A 25,454-nucleotide genomic window follows, 5' to 3' on the forward strand; every position below is an offset into this window, starting at 1 on the left:
ACATTGTGATCCAGGCGCAGATCCAATGTTTGTTTTGTTCAACGACATCACTAGAGCACATTGATTAATTAATCGTTGGCTACAAGATGTCAAAACATTTGATAATTTTGATACAGTCTTTGAAAGGAAACCCCCTACATTTTCCCATTAGTAGCAAGGGATCTTTTATATGCCACAGACAGGATAGCACATGCCACGGCCTTTAATATATCAGTCGTGGTGCACTGGCTGGAACAAGAAACAGCCCAATGAGCCACCGATGGGGATCGATCCCAGACTAACTGTGTGTCAGCCGAGCACTATCCCACTGGTACTTTCATCTCACACTTACCCTTTGAATCTGTCGTCTCCGCTGTCACAATAGGAAGATTTCCACCCACTGAAAGAAAGAAAGAAATGTTTTATTTAAGGACGCACTCAACACATTTTATTTATGGTTATATGGCCTCAGACATATGGTTAAGGACCACACAGTTTTTGAGAGGAAACCCGCTGTCGCCACTACATAGGCTACTCTTTCCTATTAGCAGCAAGGGATCTTTTATTTGCGCTTCCCACAGGCAGGATAGCACAAACCATGGCCTTTGTTGAACCAGTTATGGATCACTGGTCGGTGTAAGTGGTTTACACCTACCCATTGAGCCTTGCAGCACACTCACTCAGGGTTTGGAGTCGGTATCTGGATTAAAAATCCCATGCCTCAACTGGGATCCGAACCCAGTACCTACCAGCCTGTAGACCGATGGCCTAACCACGATGCCACCAAGGCCGGTATTTCCACCCACTGAAAGAATTATTTCATATTTCAGTTAATTGCATATAATCACATATTCTAATTAAATCTACAGATAACGACAAATTTGACTGGCTAATAAAATCCATTTCATTGTATACCTATATCAGGAGTGCGGGGGGTGATACTATTGTCAATCGGTCCCATGTGATGTCATTACTTGGGGGTGGGGGTGGGGTGGGGTGGAGAAAGGAATTAATATATATATATATATATATATATATATGAAGGGTCCGTGGAAATAACGTACGATATCACATTTTTTGTATTTTTTAGATAATTGATTTTTAAAGTTCACAGCTAGGTATTAGTGCAATCGTGAAATATTTATACCTAAGAAAGCTTGTTTTACCAACAACTAACACAATTATAAATGTTTAAAGACCTAGGTCTGTCACTTTAAGTATGAACAAAATAAAATAATCATAAAACATGGGGGGGGGGGGGGAGATGAATTCTTGGAACCAACGAGCATGGAAGGTGCAAGGCACTAGGGGGTCCGGAGGCATGCCCCCCCCCCCCCCCTCCTAAAATGCCGAAATCTAGAGGCTCTGAAATACCATTTTGCAGCCATTTCAGGGAGGTTACATACTTAAAACGTAAATATCAATAACCAGAAATTAAAAAAAAACAAAAAAAACAATTGCCACTATGGCCCTGTAAAAAATATATTTAAAAAAAAAGAACAAAAGAGGATGTTGGTGTTGATAGAAAATCGACATACATTGTGTTATTGGCAAACCCAGGATGGTAATGGTCCACAGTAATATCAGCATTTTCGTACAGCACCTGTAAAAGAAAGGAATGTTAGGTTTAAAGGGGCTTTGTTCAATATTATTGAGATGCAGATTAAAGTCAAATTGTGACATCGTACCTTAACCTGTCTGCCACCCTGTTTAGATTTTACAATAATATAAACTAAAAATTATAAAAAATGTATCCATTACTGTCCAAGATTTTAGGGTACGTAATTTTACTCTTCGTACCCTGAGGCAGAAATGTCGACTTGACACATAAACTAAGTTGTCAAGTTTTAAATTTTTATTCTTATTTTATATTATTTTATTTTTTATTAATATTATTATTTTTTATTTTATTTTATTTTAATTTCATTTCCATTTTATTTCATTTTATTTTATTTATTATTTATTTATTATTATTATTATTATTATTATTATTATTTTATTTTCGTTATTATTATTATTATTTTAGTTATTATTATTATTATTTTAATTATTATTATTATTATTATTAATTCTTTTCTATTCATCAGCAAGCACAATATGTCTTGAAGTTTAAGATATGCCTTCGCACCTACATTTCGTTAGATGTTCTACCTTCTACAGCTCGTGGTTGCCAGACTCGCCTTTCAAATTACTTGTAAGGACATTTTCACAGATATAGCAAATACACACACACACACACACACAAACACACACAAAAGTGGTACGGCCATGGCCATACCAGCTGTACCGTTTGCGTCGCCCCTGGATTGTGTGTGTGTGTGTGTGCGTTGTTTTGTGTGTGTGTGTGTGTGTTGTGTGTTGTTGTGTGTGTGTGTGTGTGTGTGTGTGTGTGTATTTGCTATATCTGTGAACTAGTAAAGCGGTCGCCTGATGCCCTATCGGTCTAGCATCGACCCCCGTTGATGGGCCCACTGGGTTATTTCTGGTTCCAACCAGTGCACCACGACTGGCATATCAAAGGTGTGTGCTATCCTGTCTGTGGGATGATGCATATATATATATTAAAATCTGTTGCTACTAATGGAAAAATGTAGCGAGTTTTCTCTCTAATTATGTTAATGTTACCAAATGTTTGACATCTAATAGACGATGATTGATAAATCAATGTGCTCTGGTGGTGTCGTTAAATAAAACAAACTTTATCTTTATATTGAGACTGGATCAGCACTTTACTTTAACTCAGAGTATTTGTATTTTGTATTTGAACATTTCCCTGTGTGGACCAGGTCCCTGATCTCTGTCATATTCTGTAGGCCTGTTTGTTTATTTGTGTTTGTTTGTGTATATTGTTGCTACTGTTGTTTCTGTATTCTCTCTTTCTCTCGGTTTTGTTTTGTTTTTGTTTTTTCACCCAAGTTTAAACTCATTAATTTTGTTACGCCATAACAATGAAAGTTATAGATTTGCATCCACCACCCGCATGCCGTGAAAGGTACCGCTGAAAATTTTCATTATTTACAAAAGAAATTGTTATTTGCACAAAAAAGGCACTTAATGATCATGAAGGATCATGACTGCTTCAACCACACAGAGAAGCTGTACTGTGCTTGTGGATACGAGTCCTGCTGTATAGTGTGGAGAATACCTCCATGGTCTATGATGGTGTTGAAGATGAAGCAGATACCTATCCTCAGTGTGAGGACTGCCTTGATCCACCAATCCAAAGGAAAGAAAGAAGTATTTTATTTAACGACGCACTCAACACATTTTATTTACGGTTATATGGCGTCAGACATATGGTTAAGGACCACACAGATTTTGAGAGGAAACCCGCTGTCGCCACTACATGGGCTACTCTTCCGATTGGCAGCAAGGGATCTTTTATTTGCGCTTCCCACAGGCAGGATAGCACAAACCATGGCCTTTGTTGAACCAGTTATGGATCACTGGTCGGTGCAAGTGGTTTACACCTACCCATTGAGCCTTGCGGAGCACTCACTCAGGGTTTGGAGTCGGTATCTGGATTAAAAATCCCAAGTCTCGACTGGGATCCGAACCCAGTACCTACCAGCCTGTAGACCGATGACCTGCCACGACGCCACCGAGGCCGGTCAAAGGAGACACTGAATCATATAGGCCCTTGCTAGCTACTGTCCAAACCAAAATGTTAACAACTACAAAAAATTGCTCTCCTACCTTTATTTTTCGTTAGATTTTACTCACATTTTGTCCTGACAGAATTCTAGGAAAAACCATTGCAATGACACAGATTCCACATACTAGATGATAACCATGTCACCAATATCGACTTCGCTGAGATCGCATGGGGCAAAAAGCATTTAATTTTGTGCCGGCTGCCATTTTGACTTTTTATCGAATATTCTCCAAGAGGGGTGAAAGAATATGACTTAATCTAGCAACGTCATAATTAGCCCGAATACTCTGACTGTAAGAGAGCTAGACGGACATTTGGACATAAATACGCATTTATGTCCAAATGTCCGTCTAGCTCTCTTACAGTCAGAGTACTCGGGCTACGTCATAACATGATATAAAAGCAAACGTAATGATGTCATATTAATTTTTAAAATTATTTTTTGTTTGTTTAAATATACCACTAAAGATCGTTGATTTTATATTAATTATGTCACTTAGTTTGTAGGCTTTCACCCCTCTTGAAGAATATTCCATAAAAAAGCAAAATGGCAGAAAACTGTATGTATTTTGCCCTATGCTATCTCAGCAAAGTCGATACTGGCGACATCGATACAGTCTCATATGTGGAATCTGTGTCACTGTAATGTTTTTTTCACAACTTGTGTGTGGACAAAATTTGGGGGGAATGTAACGGTAATTAAAGGTAGGAGAGTAATTTATTGTAGTTGTTAACATTTTGGTTCGGACAGTAGTTAGAGCTCAATTAAATGAAATTAAAAAATTTCAATAGTTTATATTTCACCTTCAAACATGTAACAGACCTCATTTGGACTTGAATCTACTATGGAAATAATAGATCAATAAAAATAATGAATAATGAAAAATGAAAAAAAAGCCTCATGACAGTGTGTTTTTAAAATTGTTCGGACGCAAATCGGTAACTTTCATTCTCTTGGCCGTAGCATATTATTAGTGTTGTGACTTTATCCGACACTGTAATGTGAATTTTCCTTTTCAAATTTGTCATTTAAGTATTAGCTGTTTTTACCTGAATGCTTCTTTACCGTCAAAAAACCACTGCAACGAAATTATAATTTTAAAAACCCACCCAAACAACCTTTAAACAATATTTTGTTTTGTTAGGATTGCAGGAAGCAAACTATAACTAAAGTCACGTGACTAACGTCAGTGGCCAATTTGTTTCCGATGACGTCAAAAGCAGGTTGGAAAATTGTCGATGACGTCACTAAGGATTTGACTCGCAGCGGTCTTAACGCTTGTCTTTGGCCAAATCGATCTAAAATAGTTTTCGGTGTGAATATAGCATTCTTTTATTGTGTCATAGTTTTAATGAGCTGGTTTATAATAATCATAATGGACAAATGGGATCTGTGTTTTTTATTTCTCGACGGAGTTTCCATTGGCTGATTGAGGATCTGGGAAAGGTTTGTGAATGGAGTGCCGCCATTTCGAAGTTTACAGACCTCATTAACATTCCTTCACAGGATAGATGCTGGAGGGTACTTGTACCCTGTTGAATCGTGGTCCATTAGCCTACGTCGCGCAATTTTGGGATCTATCCCCTTTTTAAAGTAATAGTTAGATCTAAGGTCGACGACAGTCACTTTTCGCACCCTTGTAGGCTCCGTAGGTCTACACAATAAATTTAGCATATCTTACCGTAATTTCACTTGAAATCCATCTTTCGTAAAAGTGACAATTATTTAATCACAAGATTTTCTTCAAACACATCCAGGTGCATTAATAATGTAAACAAAAAAAAAAAAATCAATAGCAATTTTGCATTGGCATTTTTCCAGCGTCCTGAAAACGAGTAAAGACGCTGTTTACAGGTCGGTATGTGTTTTATATTTCATAATTCTGGACAAAATATTAAGTTTAAATTTTAAATGATGAAAGAAATAAAAAGTACCTTTTGTTAAATATATCATATAAAAAAATTACTGTTGGATAGTTTTAGTTGTGTACGAAGCCAAAACAAGGGTGCGAAAAGTGACTGTCGTCGACCTTAATACGCCACCTACCGTTTGTTTACGTTCCAAGTTCCACAGTAAGATGTGTAGACACACAACCCGTAGGCCTAACGGCCTATGTCAATTGTGGGTTTAGCTTGTTGTTTTTGTGGGGGTTACAATTTATTTATGGCGATCATGTCCAGAATATACATATATATCTATTGTCCGAACCAAATTGTTAACAACTACAAAAAATTACTCTCCTACCTTCAATTGCCGTTAGATTTCCTCTAAAGTTTGTCCAGACACAAATCGCAAAAAACCACACTACAAATATACAGATTCCACACACGAGACTGCAACGATGTCGCCGATATCGTCTTTGCTGAGATTGCATAGGAAAAAATACATGCAGTTTTTTGCCGTCTGCCATGTTGCTTGTTTATGGAATACTCTTCAAGAGGGGTGAAAGCCTCCAAAGTATGTGACACAATTAATATGAAATCGATGATCTCTAGTTAGGTATGACAAAGTTTGACGTCACTTTGCGCTGCATATCTGCCACCAGCTTAAATGACTCACTTTTCAACACAAATATTACAGCTTCCCAATAAAATACAGTGATATTAAATACATGTACATACACAGCGTTTTATCGTCTTTCCAGCTGATATAATTATTTAATTTGTAATTCGGTTAAAACTACACCAATAACGATTTTCAAGAGAGCTCTGTCAATGACGTCGCGTAAAAAGTATGACGTCGCGGCCATTTTTACAGCTGATAGGGTCACATGATAATTTTGTCTTAACGCGGCATCTGATGTCAATGGCTTCTTTTAGAAGTGTTTTGAGGTATTTAAGACGTGGCTCATTATAGAAAAAGGTCGATTTTGTCACTGATAACAAAATGTGATATTTTAAATGTACTTTGAAAAACAATGAACTTCAAATGGATTTTGAATATATTTCTATACTTCGGCACATCGAGTTCACATATTCAGTTGTTAAATTGAACCTATTTCTATGTTTTCTTTGAAGTTTCAAGTCATTTCACCCTAGCGCATTTGAGCGCAAGGCGTTCTAACGGGTTGTCTCAGCAGTCCCATAATGCATCGCTTCAAGGTGGCACTGCCTAGTGTGTTACATGTGTTTTAGTTTTTTAAAAATAAATATCAGGGCCTAAATTGCTGAAATTGCGTTTTGTTATAACTGACCATGTGTCAAATATCGGAGGTGAATCTAGCCCAAATACATTATGGCTAGCGAGCTCTCACCCACAATTACATTGTTTTGGTTGTTTCTTGCATGGAAATTGTCTTCCTTTTTTTAAAGCTGCCATCTCGCCTCACATTAATTAGCATAACTTCATAGAAACACACCTACAGTTTTTATAAAGAATTATGTGTGACAGTAACACAATTTTATAGTTAAATATTTTTTTTTATAGATATTTTAGGTAATATTCCTATCAGCACACAGTACCCTCCCCCCACATGCTATATTGCATGTTCTTTTTTAATGTATTTTCCAGGGAAACATGACCCCACCCCCACCCTCATCCCAACACACACACAAAAACCTTTGCTAGCCACAGTCTTGACCTGTACACAATTTCCTGCACAGGCGCCTGTTTTACAAAATATTTCGTTTCAATGCTTCAAATTAATTTTATATGTACATTAAATTGTATTATAAACATGCTAAATTGCAAATTTTTCTGTAATAACAGCAAAAATAATTTATCCTAAAAACATCGACCTAGTAACTGTAACATTAGTATTTGTATAAACATGTTTATAATGTTGGTCTTGCATGTTGATTTTTCAAGATAGGTAGGGCCTAGATGTCCAACATGTTAGATGAAAAGAAAGAAATGTTTTATTTAACGACGCATTCAACACATTTTATTTACGGTTATATGGCGTCAGATATATGGTTAAGGACTACACAGATTTTGAGAGGAAACCCGCTGTCGCCATTACATGGGCTACTCTTCCGATTGGCAGCAAGGGATCTTTTATTTGCGCTTCCCACAGGCAGGATAGCACAAACCATGGCCTTTGTTGAACCAGTTATGGATCACTGGTCGGTGCAAGTGGTTTACACCTACCCATTGAGCCTCAGGGTTTGGAGTCGGTATCTGGATTTAAAATTCCATGCCTCGACTGGGATCCGAACCCAGTACCTACCAGCCTGTAGACCGATGGCCTGCCACGATGCCACCGAGGCCGGTCTAACATGTTAGATGAAGACATTGTTGTACACATGATTGTAAGCATAACTGGCAGGCAAATCAAAATAAATAACCATAAATAAAACAAAAACAAATAGCCCAATCCACCACCACCCCCAAACCACCCCAGTAACAACACCAACCCCACTCGAAAATAAAATACAAAATACCCCTCCCCATCGGCAAACACACACACACACGCCCCCCCCCCCCCTCAAAAAAAGAAAAACAAAAAAAACAAAACAAGAACAAAAACAAACATATAACCCAGACGAAGACTCACATTTTCTATCTATATTTACAGTGGCATGCAATAATCACATTTGTATTATTATTATTATTATTATTATTATTATTATTATCAAGACCTCCCCCACCAAACCACCACCCCTCCAAAAAAAGACACGTCACCCACCCACCCCCAACATTTATTTTTCTTCGAAATATTTTTACTATCATTAATCACATTTGTATTATTATCATTTAAAAAAAGAATATTTTTCAGCCTTTTATATTTTTTTTCCAAATGTATTTTTTGTCACTCAGCTTAAATCAAGAACTCCCCCCACCAAAAAACCCCAAAACAAAACCCACCACCACCACCCCCAAAAGACCCGTCACCCCCTCCCCCAACTTTATTTTTCTTCAAAATATTTTCACTATCATTAAATAGACTGTTTTACCCTATTGTATTACAATGGACTAGTCCCTGCCACTAGCTTTCGTCACGTGCTCATTCAATCGCCCATGTGCACTGCCTTTATTTTTTTTTATGTAACATTGTTTCACTATTTATGCATAATAGAAGTTGAAAAAGAATGGGGTATCGTTGCATTGTCCCGATAGGTTAACTAAATATATTAAGTTGTGAAAACAACAACGTCACTTTGTATTGCTTATTTTCCGATTTTATGTTTATAATGACGTTAGGGTTAATGGTTACCTTGTAACATTATAATGGTATATGTTACCATTTTCCAGTGGCTTCAAGAACACTATTACATATTCCAGAATAATATTTGGCGTGTTGCATTGTCCTGATAGTTAACTAAATATATTAAGTTGTGAAAACAACAACGTCACTTTGTATTGCTTATTTTCCGATTTTATGTTTATAACGACGTTAGGGTTAATGGTTACCTTGTAACATTATAATGGTATATGTTACCATTTTCCAGTGGCTTCAAGAACACTATTACATATTCCAGAATAATATTTGGCGTGTTTCAGATCGATTTTAAAGTGAAATATACACATGGTGATTAGTAGTTGAGTTTAACCGGCAAGTTTAGAAAAGCGATTCAAATTGGCAGACATATTTCACAGCACGCCAAACTTCAAAGGGCTATAACTTTCTAACCACTAAATATTTTTCCGTCCGGTTTTCATTAATTTAAATTTGTTGGTACATATTTTTGCTTGAAATAAAAATTTGACCACATATTTATTTCTTAATTTTTCGTTGTTCTACCTACTCTAGTGGTATCATTAAAAAAAATTAAGAATAATATGGCGTCATCACGTTTGCTTTTATATCACAACATGTTATGACGTTGTTAGATTAAGTCCTATCCTTTCACCCCTCTTGAAGAACATTCCAAAAAAAGTCAAAATGGCAGCTGGCACAAAATTACATGCTTTTTGCCCTATGCACTCTCAGCGAAGCCGATATAGGCAGCGCTCAATTTTTACGGTCGTCCGGTCGTCTGTGACGACCTAATATTCAGTCGGGCAACTTAATTCTATGATACTAGTTGTCCGTCGGACGACTGATTTTTGTTTAAACACCAAAAGGAGTTGTGTCGCATAATAATGTGCAGTTTCCTTGCCCACAATCGCTTTTAAACTGTCGTTATCTAAAGTAGAGGGGATGATTTTCCGCGATCACGAAAAACACGGACGGAATCGCGGAATTTAGTAACTGAAACGGAATTCGCGATTTAAAAAAACCCACACACGTTCAAGCACCATTATAAATCTTTTTGGTAGTTTTAAGATTCAATATTAATAATATACGCATATAGTGTTTTTGTATGACAACTTTCGTATGCCTAAACACTACCAGAACCGTTCATTCTCAGAAGTTACGCTGTAAGCTTGTAACAAAAGCATGTTGACTGTTTACCCGTGTCACTTTACACAGTAAAATTCAATTTGAAATATAAAAATAAACATGAACTAATACAATTTTAGAATGTTGATTATATAACAATATTTCTAGTATGTTCAATCTCAATATTTTTTAATAATACTTATTACGATTCGTAAGCATAACCGATTTACACAACGCTTTCGTTGGAAAACATAATTTCGTAAACCTTTGGGCATATTCGTTAATCTGTCTGTACGGAAGCAATTCACATTGATAGTCGCTCCCACAGGGAACACCTTTTTTCCATGCTATGGAATTTACTACACATTATTTATTTCTGAACCGATTGTTTTCTAAATTGCACACAAAAATAGCATTTTACTTTTCTTCTTACTGGTTTATTCTAGTAGTACATGTAGCACGTGCTACCCCTCGCGCTTCAGGGGGTCCCGCGGTGAGTAATTGTGTACATTTATTTTTCCCCTCTCCCCGAAGGGGTTGAAAAATATATATCTTGGGAATTGGGGCCCCGCTGTTATTTGTGCTATTGGCCCCGCGAATCCTTAAACTGATTCTGAATACATAATTCAAAACAATTGTGTGGGGGTTTTTTTGGGGTTTTTTGTTTTTTTTTTTTTTTTTTTTTTTTTTTGTTCAAAAGCCTTCATTTAAAAGTTATAAAACAATGTCGAAACTGTAAACGATCGACAGAACAGTGCTTAGTGTCGGTTCACTACCGCTGGCCTATATCCAGCTTGACCCGATCACGTTTGAATATGTAATTTGTGCACACGGCACGCTAGTTAGGATACAGAGAAACATACATGTGTAATCGAGTGGGTACTAGTAATTCTTACTTGTGCACTTTTTTTTTTTTTGTTCACGTTTTGTAATCATACTGGACCAAATAAAATGTTATCATGTATTTATTTATGTATATATTTTTGGCAACTAATGTAAGATTACAAACAATGCATTACCAAGTTCTTGTTAATATTTTCATGAAAATAGCGGGGTTTGTCAAATGTGTGTTTTGTTTGTGAATCTTAACCATAATCCATTAAATGAAATGAAACTGAAAGCCACACAATCAACAATTATGTATTGTTTGAATTTAAGGGAGAATGGATCTCTTTATTATTATTAAATACAAACAATAATTAACAGTAATTAAGTTTGTAACTTTGTTTTAACTGCGGCTTATGTACGGACGAAGGTCGAAACTTTGTCTAAAACCAAGTGGTGCGGTTTATACACCAATGCGTGTAATAGGCCAGAAAATATGGTACATCACTTTTTTAGTCTTTATTAGTGGCAAGTAAACATTACTTAACTTCTTCAACTTAAAAATCCGAATAGTAAACATTCCAGTGCATTCGATTGGAACATAGCTGATGTGTCGCCAAATCACAACAATCTTAAGCAATTAGGCCCTATGTGTACATGTGTATAACTACAAACCTTTAAAAATATTATTAAAAAGTAATGTATTTTATTATCAGACAGTACATATATATATTACATTTTACATTGACAACATATTAATTCCAAACTTGTTGGTTACTGTTTTATTAGAATATAAATATAACTCTAGTTTCAAAACACGGATGAAATCAGGGCAACCAAATTTTTGGAGGGGCAACCTCAATGTGAACCCATACTTGCCCTCCGGGCAAGCAACCAAAATCCTTAAAATTGAGCACTGTATAGGTGACATAGATATATATCATCTGGTATGTGGAATCTGTGTCATTGTAATGATTTTTTCAAGATTTCTGTCTGGACAAACTTTGGAGGAAATTTAACGGCAATTAAAGGTAGGAGAGTAATTTTTCGTAGTTGTTAACAATTTGGTTCGGACAATAAGTGTCGTCTGCATGCACGTACCAACGTCAACGATAGTCACTTTCAGTGTTTCTGCCAGAAAGGAATTTTTGGGTATGGCGCTATGAAACTGAATGTAACCACAGTCAATAATGGGTATGGAGGGCCTCCCTCAGAATGAAAATGGGTTAAGTTTAGTGTTAGGGTTAAGAAAATCGTACAGTAATCTAAAAAAATAATAACTGGGGTATGGCGCCATACCCATTTTACCCTCTGGCAGAAACCCTGACTTTTCGCACCCTTGTTTTGGCTTCGTACACAATAAAGTTGAATAAACCAAAACGGTTTCTGCCAGACGTTAAAAACGGGTATGGTGCCATACCCAATTTTTTTTTTTTAAGTTAACTTTTTGACAAAATTAATTACTCTTAATCATTACTGTATGATTTTCTTAACCCTAACTCTAAACCTAAACCATTTTCTTTCTGGGGGAGGGACTCCATACCTCCTGGTGACTGGTTGCATTCATTTCCATAGCGTCATACCCAAAAATGTCTTTCTGGCATAAACACCCATCCTTCTAAAAAAAATGTTGGGGTTTTTTCGTTTTTATTTTATTTTTTTAAAAATAATTTCGCTTTGGTTTGACGTAAGAAAAAAAAGAGTAAATAAATTGGAAATAAAACCCGACAATACTTGTAAACAAATTTTTTTTATAGGAGGATGGGACGGACTATACCGTAGATCAATAGTTTTACTTTTAAAATATGATTTACTACAATATGTATAGTAAGTATTATATTTGAATAAATATTAAAATGATATACATTTTAGATAAAAAAATAAAAAGAGAATATCCAAAGCTATTTAAAAAAACAAAAAAGAAGTTTGTGCCACCTTATGTTGCAAGCAATATTTTAAACACCATGCAGCAATCTGCTGACCGCGAAATCAATAAAATAATTCTAAAAACAGTTCTTTTTTTTATCGAGCTACAAGATATAAATTCAACCATGCAAATAATTACAGTTATACACTGTTTTTATGACGTTTTGTGCTTCTATACTTGAAAATAGTAAATAACGCGACTCAATAGTTACGTTTTTTCGTTCAGTGAGCGGGGGATAGGCCGAATGTTAGCACGTGTGTGCTTTTGATTGCATCAAATATGTAGATTTTTCTGCATTGTTGTTTCAAGTTGTTTCAAGCAATTTTAAAATATACAAATACAATTATTAAGTACTACGAATCACCAGGGACCCATGCTAAATTAAAGACGCCATGACCAGCAAGTGTCAAAATTATATTAATAACAAAATTAAAAAAAAAAAAAAAAAAAAATCTGAACATACATTTAAACTGAACAGTTACTGATTACCTCCAAATGCATTTTTTATGTGTAACATAAAATCCTGAGAGTGCCGATTCCAACTGCATTTTGATGTATCATGTGAGATATTCCTTACACAATTTGACGATTACTGACCCTGTTTTTGTTGTATTTGCGGAATGAAACTCAGTATGAATAAAAGTGTTATCTTTTTGTTGAAGGACAGCAAAGCATTTTGTCACAAGTCTGTGGTTGTTTATATTAGAATTAGCAGTTGACGTTGCATTATGTTACCTACTCGTTAATTGGATATACTTTTGTCTCATCTTTATTTTTATTGGTTAAATCTCCCAGGGCATTGTCACTTTTGATCGTACGACCGTCTCTGGGCAATATAACTATTTACGGAACGTCATGTGACTGGTTTTTGACCAATAACAATATAGATATATTTTCGTCATGTAATAATGAAGAATTTCCTTTCTGTTAGAACAAAATTGCTATTGAACTTTTATTTTAAAAAAAAAAAAAAATACTAAGGTCGACGACAGTCACTTTTCGCACCCTTGTTTTGGGTTCGTACACAATAGGCCTAAATATAGCATATCTTATCCATATTTCGTAAAAGGTACAATTTTTTAATTTCAAAATTTTCTCCAAACACATTCAGGTGCATTCGTAATGTTCAAACAAAATTTTTTCAATAGCAAGTTTGCATTGGAATTTTCCCAACATTCTTAAAACGGAAACGTCATGTACCTAGGCGATTCAAAGTGACGTCATTGGAATACTGACGTCATTCAAATTAAAAATTAGCTACCGGTATATTATTATAATGCTTCGCCACATTAAAATAAAAACTGGTCTACTAACCTTGACCCCTGTCAAATTTCTATAACAAGCGGACAACGTTGTTTACAGATTGGTATTTTGTTATTCTTCATAATTCTGGACAAAATATTAATTTTAAGTTTCAAAAGATGAAAGAAATAAAAAGTACATTTTCTCAAATATATCATATAAAAAAATTACCGTTGGATATGTTTTATTTATTGTGTACGAAGCCAAAAGAAGGGTGCGAAAAGTGACTGTCGTCGACCTTAATGCACCTGAATGTTTTTGAAGAAAATCTTGTGATTAAAAAAGTGTACCTTTTACGAAATATGGATTTCAAGTGAAATGACGGTAAGATATGCTATATGTATTGTGTACGAAGCCAAAGCAAGGGTGCGAAGAGTGACTGTCGTCGACCTTAGTTAAAAATTAAAAATATTATTCTCCAAGTTTTGCATCTCCACCATGTAAAATTGTTATATCATCCAAAACAAAAACAAAAGCACATTTTTCCTCTTGACATCATATTATTTTTAAAAAACAAGAACAATCATACATAATAATTATTCAAAAACAAAACATACATAATCGTATTTTAAAAAAACCCATGAACTGAAAGTACGTGACGTCATATTCAAAACAGAAAGAAAAACGTGACGTCACACTCATCGATGTCATATCAAAATAACTTTATATTCTTAAACATAATTAAAGGAACATTATCATTAATAATAATAATTAAAATGTTACATTTTTCCAACCAGTAATGATCATGTACACACAGGGTACAAGAGCATAAAGAGGGTATTAAATTCCATAAACCCCTCGTGATGCTTCTACAAATATTTTTCATAAAACACTGGCGTAGGAACTTTTCAGATATATTGCTTTATATTTGCTTTATAATAGTGTAAAAGTGCCCCCCCCCCCCCCCCCCTTTGGCACCTTCCTACGCCACTGTAAAAACAGCAACAATAATATGAATAATAAAGAAATTATTACACTCGAGCGCGAGTCGCACTGGTTTCGTAAAATCAGTACAACACGCAAACTCGTTTAATAATCTCTATATACTTACTGCAAACTGGCAAATTGTGAACAATGCTTTATTTTTATGAATAAAATATACTTCGTCAACAAAAACGTCTGCTTATGACGTGTACTACTGTAGTTGCTATTTAGGAGATAACCATATGGAGTTTTTGGATTTGCGGGTGTTATTTGTCAATTTTATCCCGCAAATGTCATTTTTGAAACATTTGCAGGCATCAACTAGACAATAACACTCGCAAATCCAAAAACTCAATATGGTTATGTCCATTGTAAACTGAATTGTTTTTCTACGGAACTAACTGTATATTTGGTATTTCTTAAAAAAAATACCTGGCTACAATCTAACTGTAGACCCTTGAATCGTCAATTTCGCCTCTTCCAATAGCTAATGACGTCACTTTCTAATAACGTCATTAGCTTTCCAGGCCAGGGGCCCTATTTTCGAAGCCATCTTAGCGCTAAGAAATCGTAAAACCGTCGTAGGTTGTGACGTCACTACAGCGCACGCCATAGTGACGTCATAGCTTACGATGATTTCACGATTTCGTAGGCTAAGATAGCTTCGACAATATGGGCCCTGGGCCCCGTTCGACGAAGAGATCTTAGCCCTAATATTGTCGTAAATACATTCCATCGAGACCTTAAATTTTTTGTACCTTCGTCAGCCCGTTTCACGACACGGCGTAGCTTACTATCGTCGTAAATTACAGTGAAAATTTACAATTGGTACGAGGCAGTTGTAAACCACTAACGTAGCTGTCAAATGGCAGTTAGATGATGATTTGATAATTTTCTAAGAAGGATACTAACTCTTTGTGTATTAAATGGATCTAATATATACCAAATACCTTTTATGAAACTGTAATCAATGAAAAACAGTCTAGGCCTAATGACCTTCACACAAAAATAAGGGAGATAACTCTCATATCTTAAGCATTCAGCAATTATCGCTTACCGAATAAATTGACAAAGTTACTTCATGGTTGTCCCATACCAATGAATACATCCAACATTTTCCGAAAAGTCGGTAAACAATTTATTATTTAACTAATTCGCACTTCTTTGCAAAGAATCTATTAATAATTAAAGGGGCGCTTACGACTACCAGGGCCCCGTTCCACAAAGTGATCATAGCCCTAAGATCACCTTAAGTCCATAGTTACCTTATGCACTAAGGTGATCTTAGTGCTAAGATCGCTTCGTGGAACGGGGTCCTGGACCCATATTTTCGAAGCCATCTTAGCACTACGAAATCGTAAAACCGTCGTAGGTTGTGACGTCACTACAGCACACGCCATAGTGACGTCATAGCTTACGATGATTTTACGATTTCGTAGGCTAAGATAGCTTCGAAAATATGGGCCCTGGTGCTTATAAAACTTTTTTAGAGTCCAGACTCGAGACTCTTAATAGTCTGAGACATTAATATCATGGCGACGCCTTACAAATTGTATGCGTGTGACGTCATTGGAGATTGAGTCTGGACTAAAGTTTTATAAGCACGGGCCCAGGTGTTATTTTTATTTGATCCCGGAAAAAGAATGTAATTAACCAAACACAATACAGAACACACTCACCATCAGTTTATAATTAAAGATAACGCTTCAAAACCATGCCCAGACGACAATATTCACTGCCTATTGCCTGTGTCAGTACAACTGATAACTGTTTCTGAAACATGATAAAATACATTTTAACTTCCTAATATGTTTTTTCTACAGTCGTCCTCGTATGAACGGTGCATTCACAGTGTTTCATCTAATTCCTGTTTTAGTTGTAAAACTCTGAGTAATTTTTGAATCTGGCTGCATCTCCAGGTCGATTTTTATTCTATGGATGACGTGGTGTCCATAACAATAGCAACAAAACACTTTATTACTCCATTGGGCATATTATAAGACATGACGGAAAAGTCATTTGTCATAGAAAAAAAATAAAATAATGTATGGTAGTTTCCTGCAACACGGTATTTAAAGTTTAAGAAGTTATTTTTAAAATGATTGTTACAAATTGAGATAGATTTCTTAATACTGACAAACTTTTACTATTAAACAGGGTGTACTTCTTTTAAAATTCAATATATATCCGTCTGGACCTTTTTCTGTAATATCTAATTTACTAAAACCCCATATTTCTGAACCATAAGTAAGAATAGGAGGTATTGTTTGATCAAAAAGCAACAACTGGCAATCCAAAGGTAAATTCAAATTTCTTATTCTAACCTCAATAGCAGGATAATGCTTGGTATATATGCTCAGTGATTGTTAACCTGCCTACAGTGTTGTGGCTTGTAACACAACGTATTGCATGTGAGCTGTTCGTTCGTAGTATGTACGATGGTCGACTGGGTTCCAGCTTCGTAATTAGGTCTTTCTGCATTGCTTGACGCTACCGGCCTCGGTGGCGTCGTGGTAGGGCCATCGGTCTACAGGCTGGTAGGTACTGGGTTCGGATCCCAGTCGAGGCATGGGATTTTTAATCCAGATACCGACTCCAAATCCTGAGTGAGTGCTCCGCAAGGCTCAATGGGTAGGTGTAAACCACTTGCACCGACCAGTGATCCATAACTGGTTCAACAAAGGCTGTGGGAAGCGCAAATAAAAGATCCTTTGCTGCCTGTCGTAAAAAAGAGTAGCCTATGTGGTGACAGCAGGTTTCCTCTAAAAGAAACTGTCAGAATGACCATATGTTTGACGACCAATAGCCGATGATAAGATTTTATAAAAAAAAACCTCAATGTGCTCTAGTGGCGTCGTTAAATAAAACTTTTACTTTATTTGCTTGACGCTGTGTTGATGAGTCTATTGCACACACCTTCTCCTTTTTTTAAACGTACGCAATTATTTGATAAACACTTGGTTCTGCTTCACCTATCCATTACTATAATGGTGGGGTGTGGGTAATTTTTGGGCATGCTTCCAGCAGAGAACTGTTCAAGCACGCATGTTGTGAGCACAACCTCTGACTTCGCTAGAGAGTTCTGTTCATGACAGGTATACTGGTGTCGCTAGCTTCATTTGCATACTTCTGAATAAGGGAACCACAGAGTGGTGTAAGTTGCCAGGGTTTTTAGAATATTTATAAAATGCACTAGCCATGGGATCAGTGATTAAAAATTCACTAGCCCTACTTTAGTTTAAGTTAATACAGTTTTACTAAATAATAGTAATAATCAGATATGTCACATAAAGAGGGAGATAGAGCTTAAAAACACTAAGTTTGGGGGGGGGGGGGGGGGCAGGATATTCATATTTACAAAATAAGACTTAACTGCAACATTTGACAAAGAAAAATTCACTAGCCGTCGGGCATGGCATTAGTAGTTATTTACTAGCCCAACATTGAATATCACTAGCCATGGGAGTGGGGCTACCATAATCTAGAAGCCCCGTCGGGCATGGCAATAGTAGTTATTTACTAGCCCAACATTGAATATCACTAGCCATGGGAGTGGGGCTACCATAATCTAGAAGCCCCGTCATGCATGGCATTAGTAGTTATTTACTAGCCCAACATTGAATATCACTAGCCATGGGAGTGGGGCTACCATAATCTAGAAGCCCTGCGGTTTACCGTTCAAATATGATCTAGACAAATCCTGATGTCGCTTATTCCCATTTTGGTTATTATAACTGGTACAGCACATCTTACTTTCAGAGTACATCTGGCCTCGTGCTTATAAACCTTAAAGTCTAGACTTTAATAAAGTCTCGATTTTAACGCCATGGCAACGCCATTCAAATAGCATTAGGTTAAAGTCTGGACTTTATTAAAGTCTAGACTTAAGTTTTATAAGCACGGGCCATGGTGGATCCTTTTTACTAGATATAGGTGACATGGCCCCTGGTGAGTTATATTGTTAAACAACGTTTTCCAAGTTGTGTTAATTATAGCGACATGACAGTGACAATGACACGTTCTTCTCCATTCTCTGTGGCCTATATTCATATTGTTTATAATACCAGGCAGGCGTTTTAGAGGAATTGTAGTTATGAGCTCCTCGTTTACGGGTTGTTGTGGCTTTCATCGAGTTGTACCTGTATATAACTGTATTTTATCATGTTTGTATCACCGGCCTCGGTGTCGTGGTTAGGCCATCGGTCTACAGGCTGGTAGGTACTGGGTTCGGATCCCAGTCGATGCATGGGATTTTTAGTCCAGATACCGACTCCAAACCCTGAGTGAGTGCTCCGCAAGGCTCAATGGGTAGGTGTAAACCACTTGCACCGACCAGTGATCCATAACTGTTTCAACAAAGGTCATGGTTTGTGCTATCCTGCCTGTGGGAAGCGCAAATAAAAGATCCCTTGCTCTCATGTTTGTAATATGAATCCTGTAACTAGTTGAATCATAGTCATTTACAGACGGGCATTGTATTCTGTGTTTTTAATGTTTACTGTATATGATTGACCAAGGTAATTTTTAGGTACTTCAAAAAAAAGAAGAAGATAATACCCAACTACTCAGAGTCACATACTGGGCATTGTGTAGAAATGTGTTGCTGGTTAGATTCCCCACCCCTTTACAAATGAGCTATTTCTGTTTACAGCGACTGTGATCACTAATGCAACTAGGAATGTTTACAATGGCTTGGTGGGCCTTTTCTGTAAATTTCCTATTTTTACTTGTATAATTTTTTTAATAATTTGTTCACCTCCTGTAATTCACTGTGTCAGTACAACTGATCATTGTTTCTGAAACATGATAAAATACACTGTAAGTTCCTAATATGTGTTTGTACAGTCGTCCTTGTGTTCATCTTAATTCCCCTTTTTAGGTGTAAAATCCTTTCAGTAATTTTCAAATCGGACTCCATCACTTTCAGTGGGTTTTTTAATATTCTGTATTCCTGCCTGAGCTTTTTGCATCAGCTTTCTCTTTATCTATTTGTATTCCACATACAACATAGTGGCCATAGTTCTTAGTACATACACGGTGACCATTGATCTGGCTAAAACCTATTCCAGATGATCTGTTGATTAATGACTGAGTTCCATCTCTGTAATTAAGTCTTCGTGCATGACTTGACGCTAGTGAGCACAATGCACTCACTTTTTCCTTTTTAACTCGTCCAATTGCTTGACGCTGGTGAGCACAATGCACTCACAGTGCATTCATTAAGTTTGACATAATTTCCGTTTCAGTTGTAAAATCATTAAAATAATTTTTGAATCTGGTTGCATCCACTTCTAGCGACTCCTTTCACATTCAGTATTCCTCGCTGAGCTCTTTGCGTCAGCTTTCTCTTAGTCGATTTATATTCTACAGATGACTTGGTGTCCATATAACAGAATAGTTCTTGGTGACCTGGCTACAGGATGGGGGTGACCTTGAACATAACATATTCCGGATGATCTGTTGGTTCGTAGTTTGTGTCGGTGTGTATTCATAGCTGAGCTCTTTGCACCAGGTTTCTCTTCCATGGGTTTTGATTTCAAATCCCTTTTTCTTTTTCTTTGTGTTTTTGCAGTTGTAAAGTCTGCACCAGTTTTCTCCCTTTAAGTCATGCACGTGTTTGGAAGACACTGGGATCTGCTTTTCATTTTCATTGTCCATTGCTATAATGGTGTCACTAGCGTCATCCACATACTTCTGCACAAGGCACCAACTAGGTGGCTTAAAATGCAGACATGACAGGCAAAAACTGATATCCCTGATTGGTGTTTGTCTTGAGAACAATATCCATTACGTCCAAATCGGTCCCAACGTATTCCTAGCTGAGTTCTGAAGTTGATATAACTGCACTGCTCTTCCGTTTCATCAAATACGTGACCATTGATGTTGTTTTCTTGGTTTCAGTTCCATGAATACGTCTTTTCAAAGGTATCTTCTTTGCGCTACGATATCGTAAAACCGTTGTAGACTATGACACACGTCATAACCATTGCCCTCCGACGTTTTTACGATATCATAGCGCTAAGATAGCGTCCAAAATATGGGTTGGGCCTATTCGCTGTACTTTGATTGCTGTTTTGTATGATATTTCCTCGGTGGTTTCAGACCACAGAATTCAGTTTATGGGTGCTGGCTTTTCTCAGTGTATTTGTTGGTTTTTGGTGGCGGTTGTAGTTTTAAGTGGAATCTTCTTAATCCGGACAGTATTTTGTTTAATATCCCTTAAAAGCTTTTGTAGGAGATGTCGATGACACTATAATTTGCAATATCTCCTGCGATATTCTCCTAGGAGATGGCGCTTCTTTTGTTACGTCACTGGCTTCTTTTGTTACGTCACTGTGTATGTTTCAGCGATACACATATTATTAGTGACGTCATGACACTGTTGTTCTGCTAGTTAAAGGCCACCGCAGACCTTTGCAACAAGGTGCAATTTTTGTTGCATGCAACAAAAATCGTACGTCGTTGCATCGTGTGCGCTAGCCTGCGATGCAATTTTTGTTGCATGCAACTGAAATTGCTTCGATTAAACACGTTTGATTTTATTGCATGTAATTGCATCAAATTGCACGCTGTCGCAAACGTGTGCGAATTCCATGCAACAAAACGTTGACGTAATAATTTAAACTGCCAATGAACGGATAGATAGTGATCACATGACTCAAAATGGCAGCCTCCAGTAGCATGTGGACTACAGAAAAAGACGATGAATTAGTGGTGATGTGGCAGACAATATCATATCTTTTTGACACAACATCCCCAGAATATAGCAATAGGGCTAAAAGGGAGATGTGTCTTGCAGAGATGGAATCTGCGCTTGGAATATCAGGTATGTTTATACAGGTTTTCTACACAAATTGTGTGGTTATATCCTAAAGGACCAAAAAGCGTGTGGGACGAATTCAGTGCAACTTTACGTAAATTCAGTCTTCTACGTCATAACAAATATTTTGTAGAACATATCTCGATGACCATCATCGAAACAAATACGGGAAAAAATCGCCATTTTGACTGTCACGTGATCACTGTCAGACTAAAATTGCTGGTTGTCGCAAGTGTGTGCGGATCAGTGCAACCAGAAAAAAAGTTGCTTGCAATCATGCAATTTCAGTTGCATGCGACAAAGTTGCAAATGTCTGCGGTGGCCTTAACGAGTCTACCGCTGCCAAATAATTCCATTTTATAATTAATCTTTTGTAATAGGCGTCTTGATTAGCTAAAATGCTATCACGTGATCTAAAAAAAAAAAAAACGTTAATTCTTTTTCGGTTTCTATTTTTATCCTCAAGTTCGTCTGCACTGTGAGTGCCAGTAACAATTCAGGCTTTAAACGACGCCGGTTTTGAACTGAGACACATAATGTATATGACACCACAGAAACGAAGCTGCTATTATAAGTTATAGCAGAGAATGCTCAACAAATCAAAAGAGAGACATGAGCGCAGCTCAGTTACATTTGACAAAAACACCAAACCGACAACTTACACGCGCGAAAACACATACGCCTTCGTGCACAATTCCACGACCTGTCCTTTCCGAGAATAATATCGCACACTCACAAACTTCCTCTGAAATCCACACACAGTAACACTGAAACCACTTTATCCCTTTCAAGTCGGTTTTCACATTCATTTTCACTAATTCAACTTTTGACAACTGCAATTTTAATGTAGGTAGTAGATAAATCTTCTAAATAATTTGAAGCTCTCCCTCATGTTAATTAGTAGAAATTCATCGAAAAAAAATTGCGTTATCAGTTGATGTTATGTTATTTTAAATTTTATAACATTTTATCCCCATTTGATTCAGAAAATTAAAATTTATAAAACCTTATGTAAATCAATATAATGAATCGGAGATTTGACAGAAAACGAATGCAACTTTCTAAGGGAATGCCCTTACTTGTGTATTGATACAGTTGTAAATCATTGTAGAAAAGAGTTCGATTGTTTTTTTAAATATAGTTTTGTATAATGGCAATATTAGTGCATTTGGAATTATAAGAATTGAACGATAACGCGCTACGACATTCATACAGTCTGTAAAACGGTTTTGGTGTTTATCATCGCACGAACGTCAAAAATATAACCATGGCCGTAGCTAGCGCCTCCCCCCCCCCCCCCCCAAACAAAATCCGGAAAGCATTATAAAAACTTAAAGAAAATTCTCTTCTTAACTGTTTGATTATTAACTACTCAGTTGCGCCCCGTCTGAAATGACGTCATTTTGGTAAGCGTTTACCTAAGTGGGGAAGCCGCCATGACTTACGACGTCGGTTCACAAAATTATGTCATTCAATTCAATTTATTGCATATTACCAAACAAGCTGGTGTTAGCAAACAGATACAAAATAAACAAACATACAACGTCTATAACAACAACAACAACAATTAATAATAATAACAATATTAATTTACATGTCAGACAGAGAAACAAAGTTTGTATTATATTTGTAGGAATAAAGTATATTATAAAAATAAATGGTTAAATTACTGCTCCACTAATAGTTGGAACAAGAACTTAACGTTTAGAAATAAATAAATGTTAATACATGATTAAGAATTTCAATATCACCATTATTGTATGATATAATAAATATCAACTGTAAATTGCTATTTAGAGTAGAGAAGTTGGAAAAGGAGTTGTTGCCTTTCAACATAATAAATAGGGCAGTCTAAAATAAAATGTGTTTCATCTTCCACAGCTTGAGAATTACAAACATAACAAGTCCTCTCATCAATTAGTTTTTTTAGGTTTACAGAATCTTCATTCGTTGTGCACATGAAATCATTATGGCACACGTGTCATACTGGTTATATTTTCCTGAATATCTTGAACTATGTGGATATATATATAAAAAATTAAAAATTAAAACCCCCAGAATACTTGCTGCTAATGGGACAAAAAACAAAACAAATGTATCAGATTTTCCTCAAAGACCAAATAGCCAATGACTGATTAATTAATTGTGGTCCTGTTAAGCAAAACAAACTTTAATAGAATACGAATTTTCATTTTGTTGTTGTTACTACTATATATATATAAAATTAATATTACTTTAGATGTTCTATTTATTGACTGCAGTCAACAGAAACATGTTTCTCTCATCCGCAGGTATATAGGACACAGGTGTAGTGAATGAAAGCCATGTAAGAATAAAAGAATCCTTCATATGTGTCCATGTGGGTCAGGGCTATACCACCCGAGGGTACATAATTTGTTGTCAGGGACGAGGTTTGCCGAGTCCCTGACATCATATTATGTACTCAAGGGTGGAATAGCCCTGTCCCATATGGATACATAATGGAGGATTCTTTTTCTCCCATCCAATAGATGAAAAACAAACATTTTGGGAAAGCGTTTAAAAACCTACTTTTTTTTTTTTTTTTTTTTTTTATCTTACAATAAAATAATCATAACCATTGAAATGATCGTACCCAAAAATGGTTTATACTAAAAGTATAAACTGAAAAGATAGAATAATTTCATTATGACAGCAGGTTTCCTTGTTTTTATGAAATATATAAAGCATTTCTTGCGTTATTTTGCCGTTTATGTGACGTCATCCAATGTTAATATCAGCTCAAACGACAGAAGTCACGTGGTCATGCAAGACCGATTTATTCCTCATGGGCTGACGTCATGTAATATGCCTGTCTTGCATGGCTAGGGGTGGGAGAAATGTCTATCTTACATGGGATATCACGCGCTTGCGTTTAACATGACGTCGTTGGTAATATGTCCCCATAATAATGTGAAATGGTGACGTGAGGTCATTAGACACAGTTTTAAATTAATATTTTGTTATTAAAACCTTCCTTTTAAAAGATATCTAGTTAATTTGTAGTGTTAATAAATTTTATTTAACGGTAAATACGAGAGTGTAGTTTATGATAAAAAGGTTACTTGTTCAGCCATCTTTTTCTGTTCGTGTAAAATAATGGTTTATTTACCGAATGAATGAGAGAAAATAGACTACATCATATGCAGTCATGTGAGATAAAAAAAAAAATTTAAAAAAAAGTACACCCTCGGTGGTGAAAATTTCAACCATGGGACTCGACAAGCCTTGTCCCAGGTCGAAATTTTCACCACCTCGGATGTACTTTTTCTATCCCACATGACCACATATGATGGAGTCTTATATTATTTGTTTATGCATGTAGGCCATGTGTATTGTCCAGCTCTTTACATCGAGTTTTACTTTAATTTTCGAATTTTTATATTGATCTTGGATTGGATAATATAATAAAGTGCCTATATCAAATTAAGGTTCAATCACGTCTCTCCTGGGCACAGTCTTTGACTTCACCAGTAACTGGGTGGGGGAGTAAATTTGGAAATGGGCAGCATTTCGAAAATAGCCATTAATAAAAACGTTAATAGAATTATTAAAAAAAAAAAAAAAAGTTAGAAGCCAAAAATAAAAAGAATTGACTGCTCGGCCGAATATTTATATCATTTTGAGCATTTTAGGACAGTCCAAAAGTAAATAAGAGAAAGAAGACAGGATCGGACTATTTAATAATATTAAAAAAAGAAAGTAATTTCGGCATAAAATTTCGAAGGAAGGTATAAA

General features: G+C 36.2%; 1 protein-coding gene across 4 annotated transcripts in view; it reads right to left on the reverse strand.

Moving 5' to 3' along the window:
• The window catches only part of LOC121373663, a 24,353-nt gene extending 19,546 nt beyond the window's left edge, over window positions 1-4,807 (reverse strand). For 2 of the 4 annotated variants that reach the window (XM_041500381.1, XM_041500380.1), the window contains exons 1-3: window positions 4,685-4,807; window positions 1,518-1,582; window positions 332-379 (exon numbers count right to left, since the gene is read on the reverse strand). In XM_041500381.1, the coding sequence (XP_041356315.1) occupies window positions 332-379; window positions 1,518-1,569 (100 nt within the window). In that variant the 5' untranslated portion in view covers window positions 1,570-1,582; window positions 4,685-4,807. Of the gene's footprint in view, window positions 1-331; window positions 380-1,517; window positions 1,673-3,702; window positions 3,776-4,684 lie in introns of those variants that run through there. The other 2 variants (XM_041500379.1, XM_041500378.1) reach the window with 2 other exon arrangements.
• Window positions 4,808-25,454: the final 20,647 nt, after the last annotated feature.

Source organism: Gigantopelta aegis, chromosome 5, assembly GCF_016097555.1.
Source record: "Gigantopelta aegis isolate Gae_Host chromosome 5, Gae_host_genome, whole genome shotgun sequence".
Taxonomy (NCBI): Eukaryota; Metazoa; Mollusca; class Gastropoda; order Neomphalida; family Peltospiridae; genus Gigantopelta; species Gigantopelta aegis.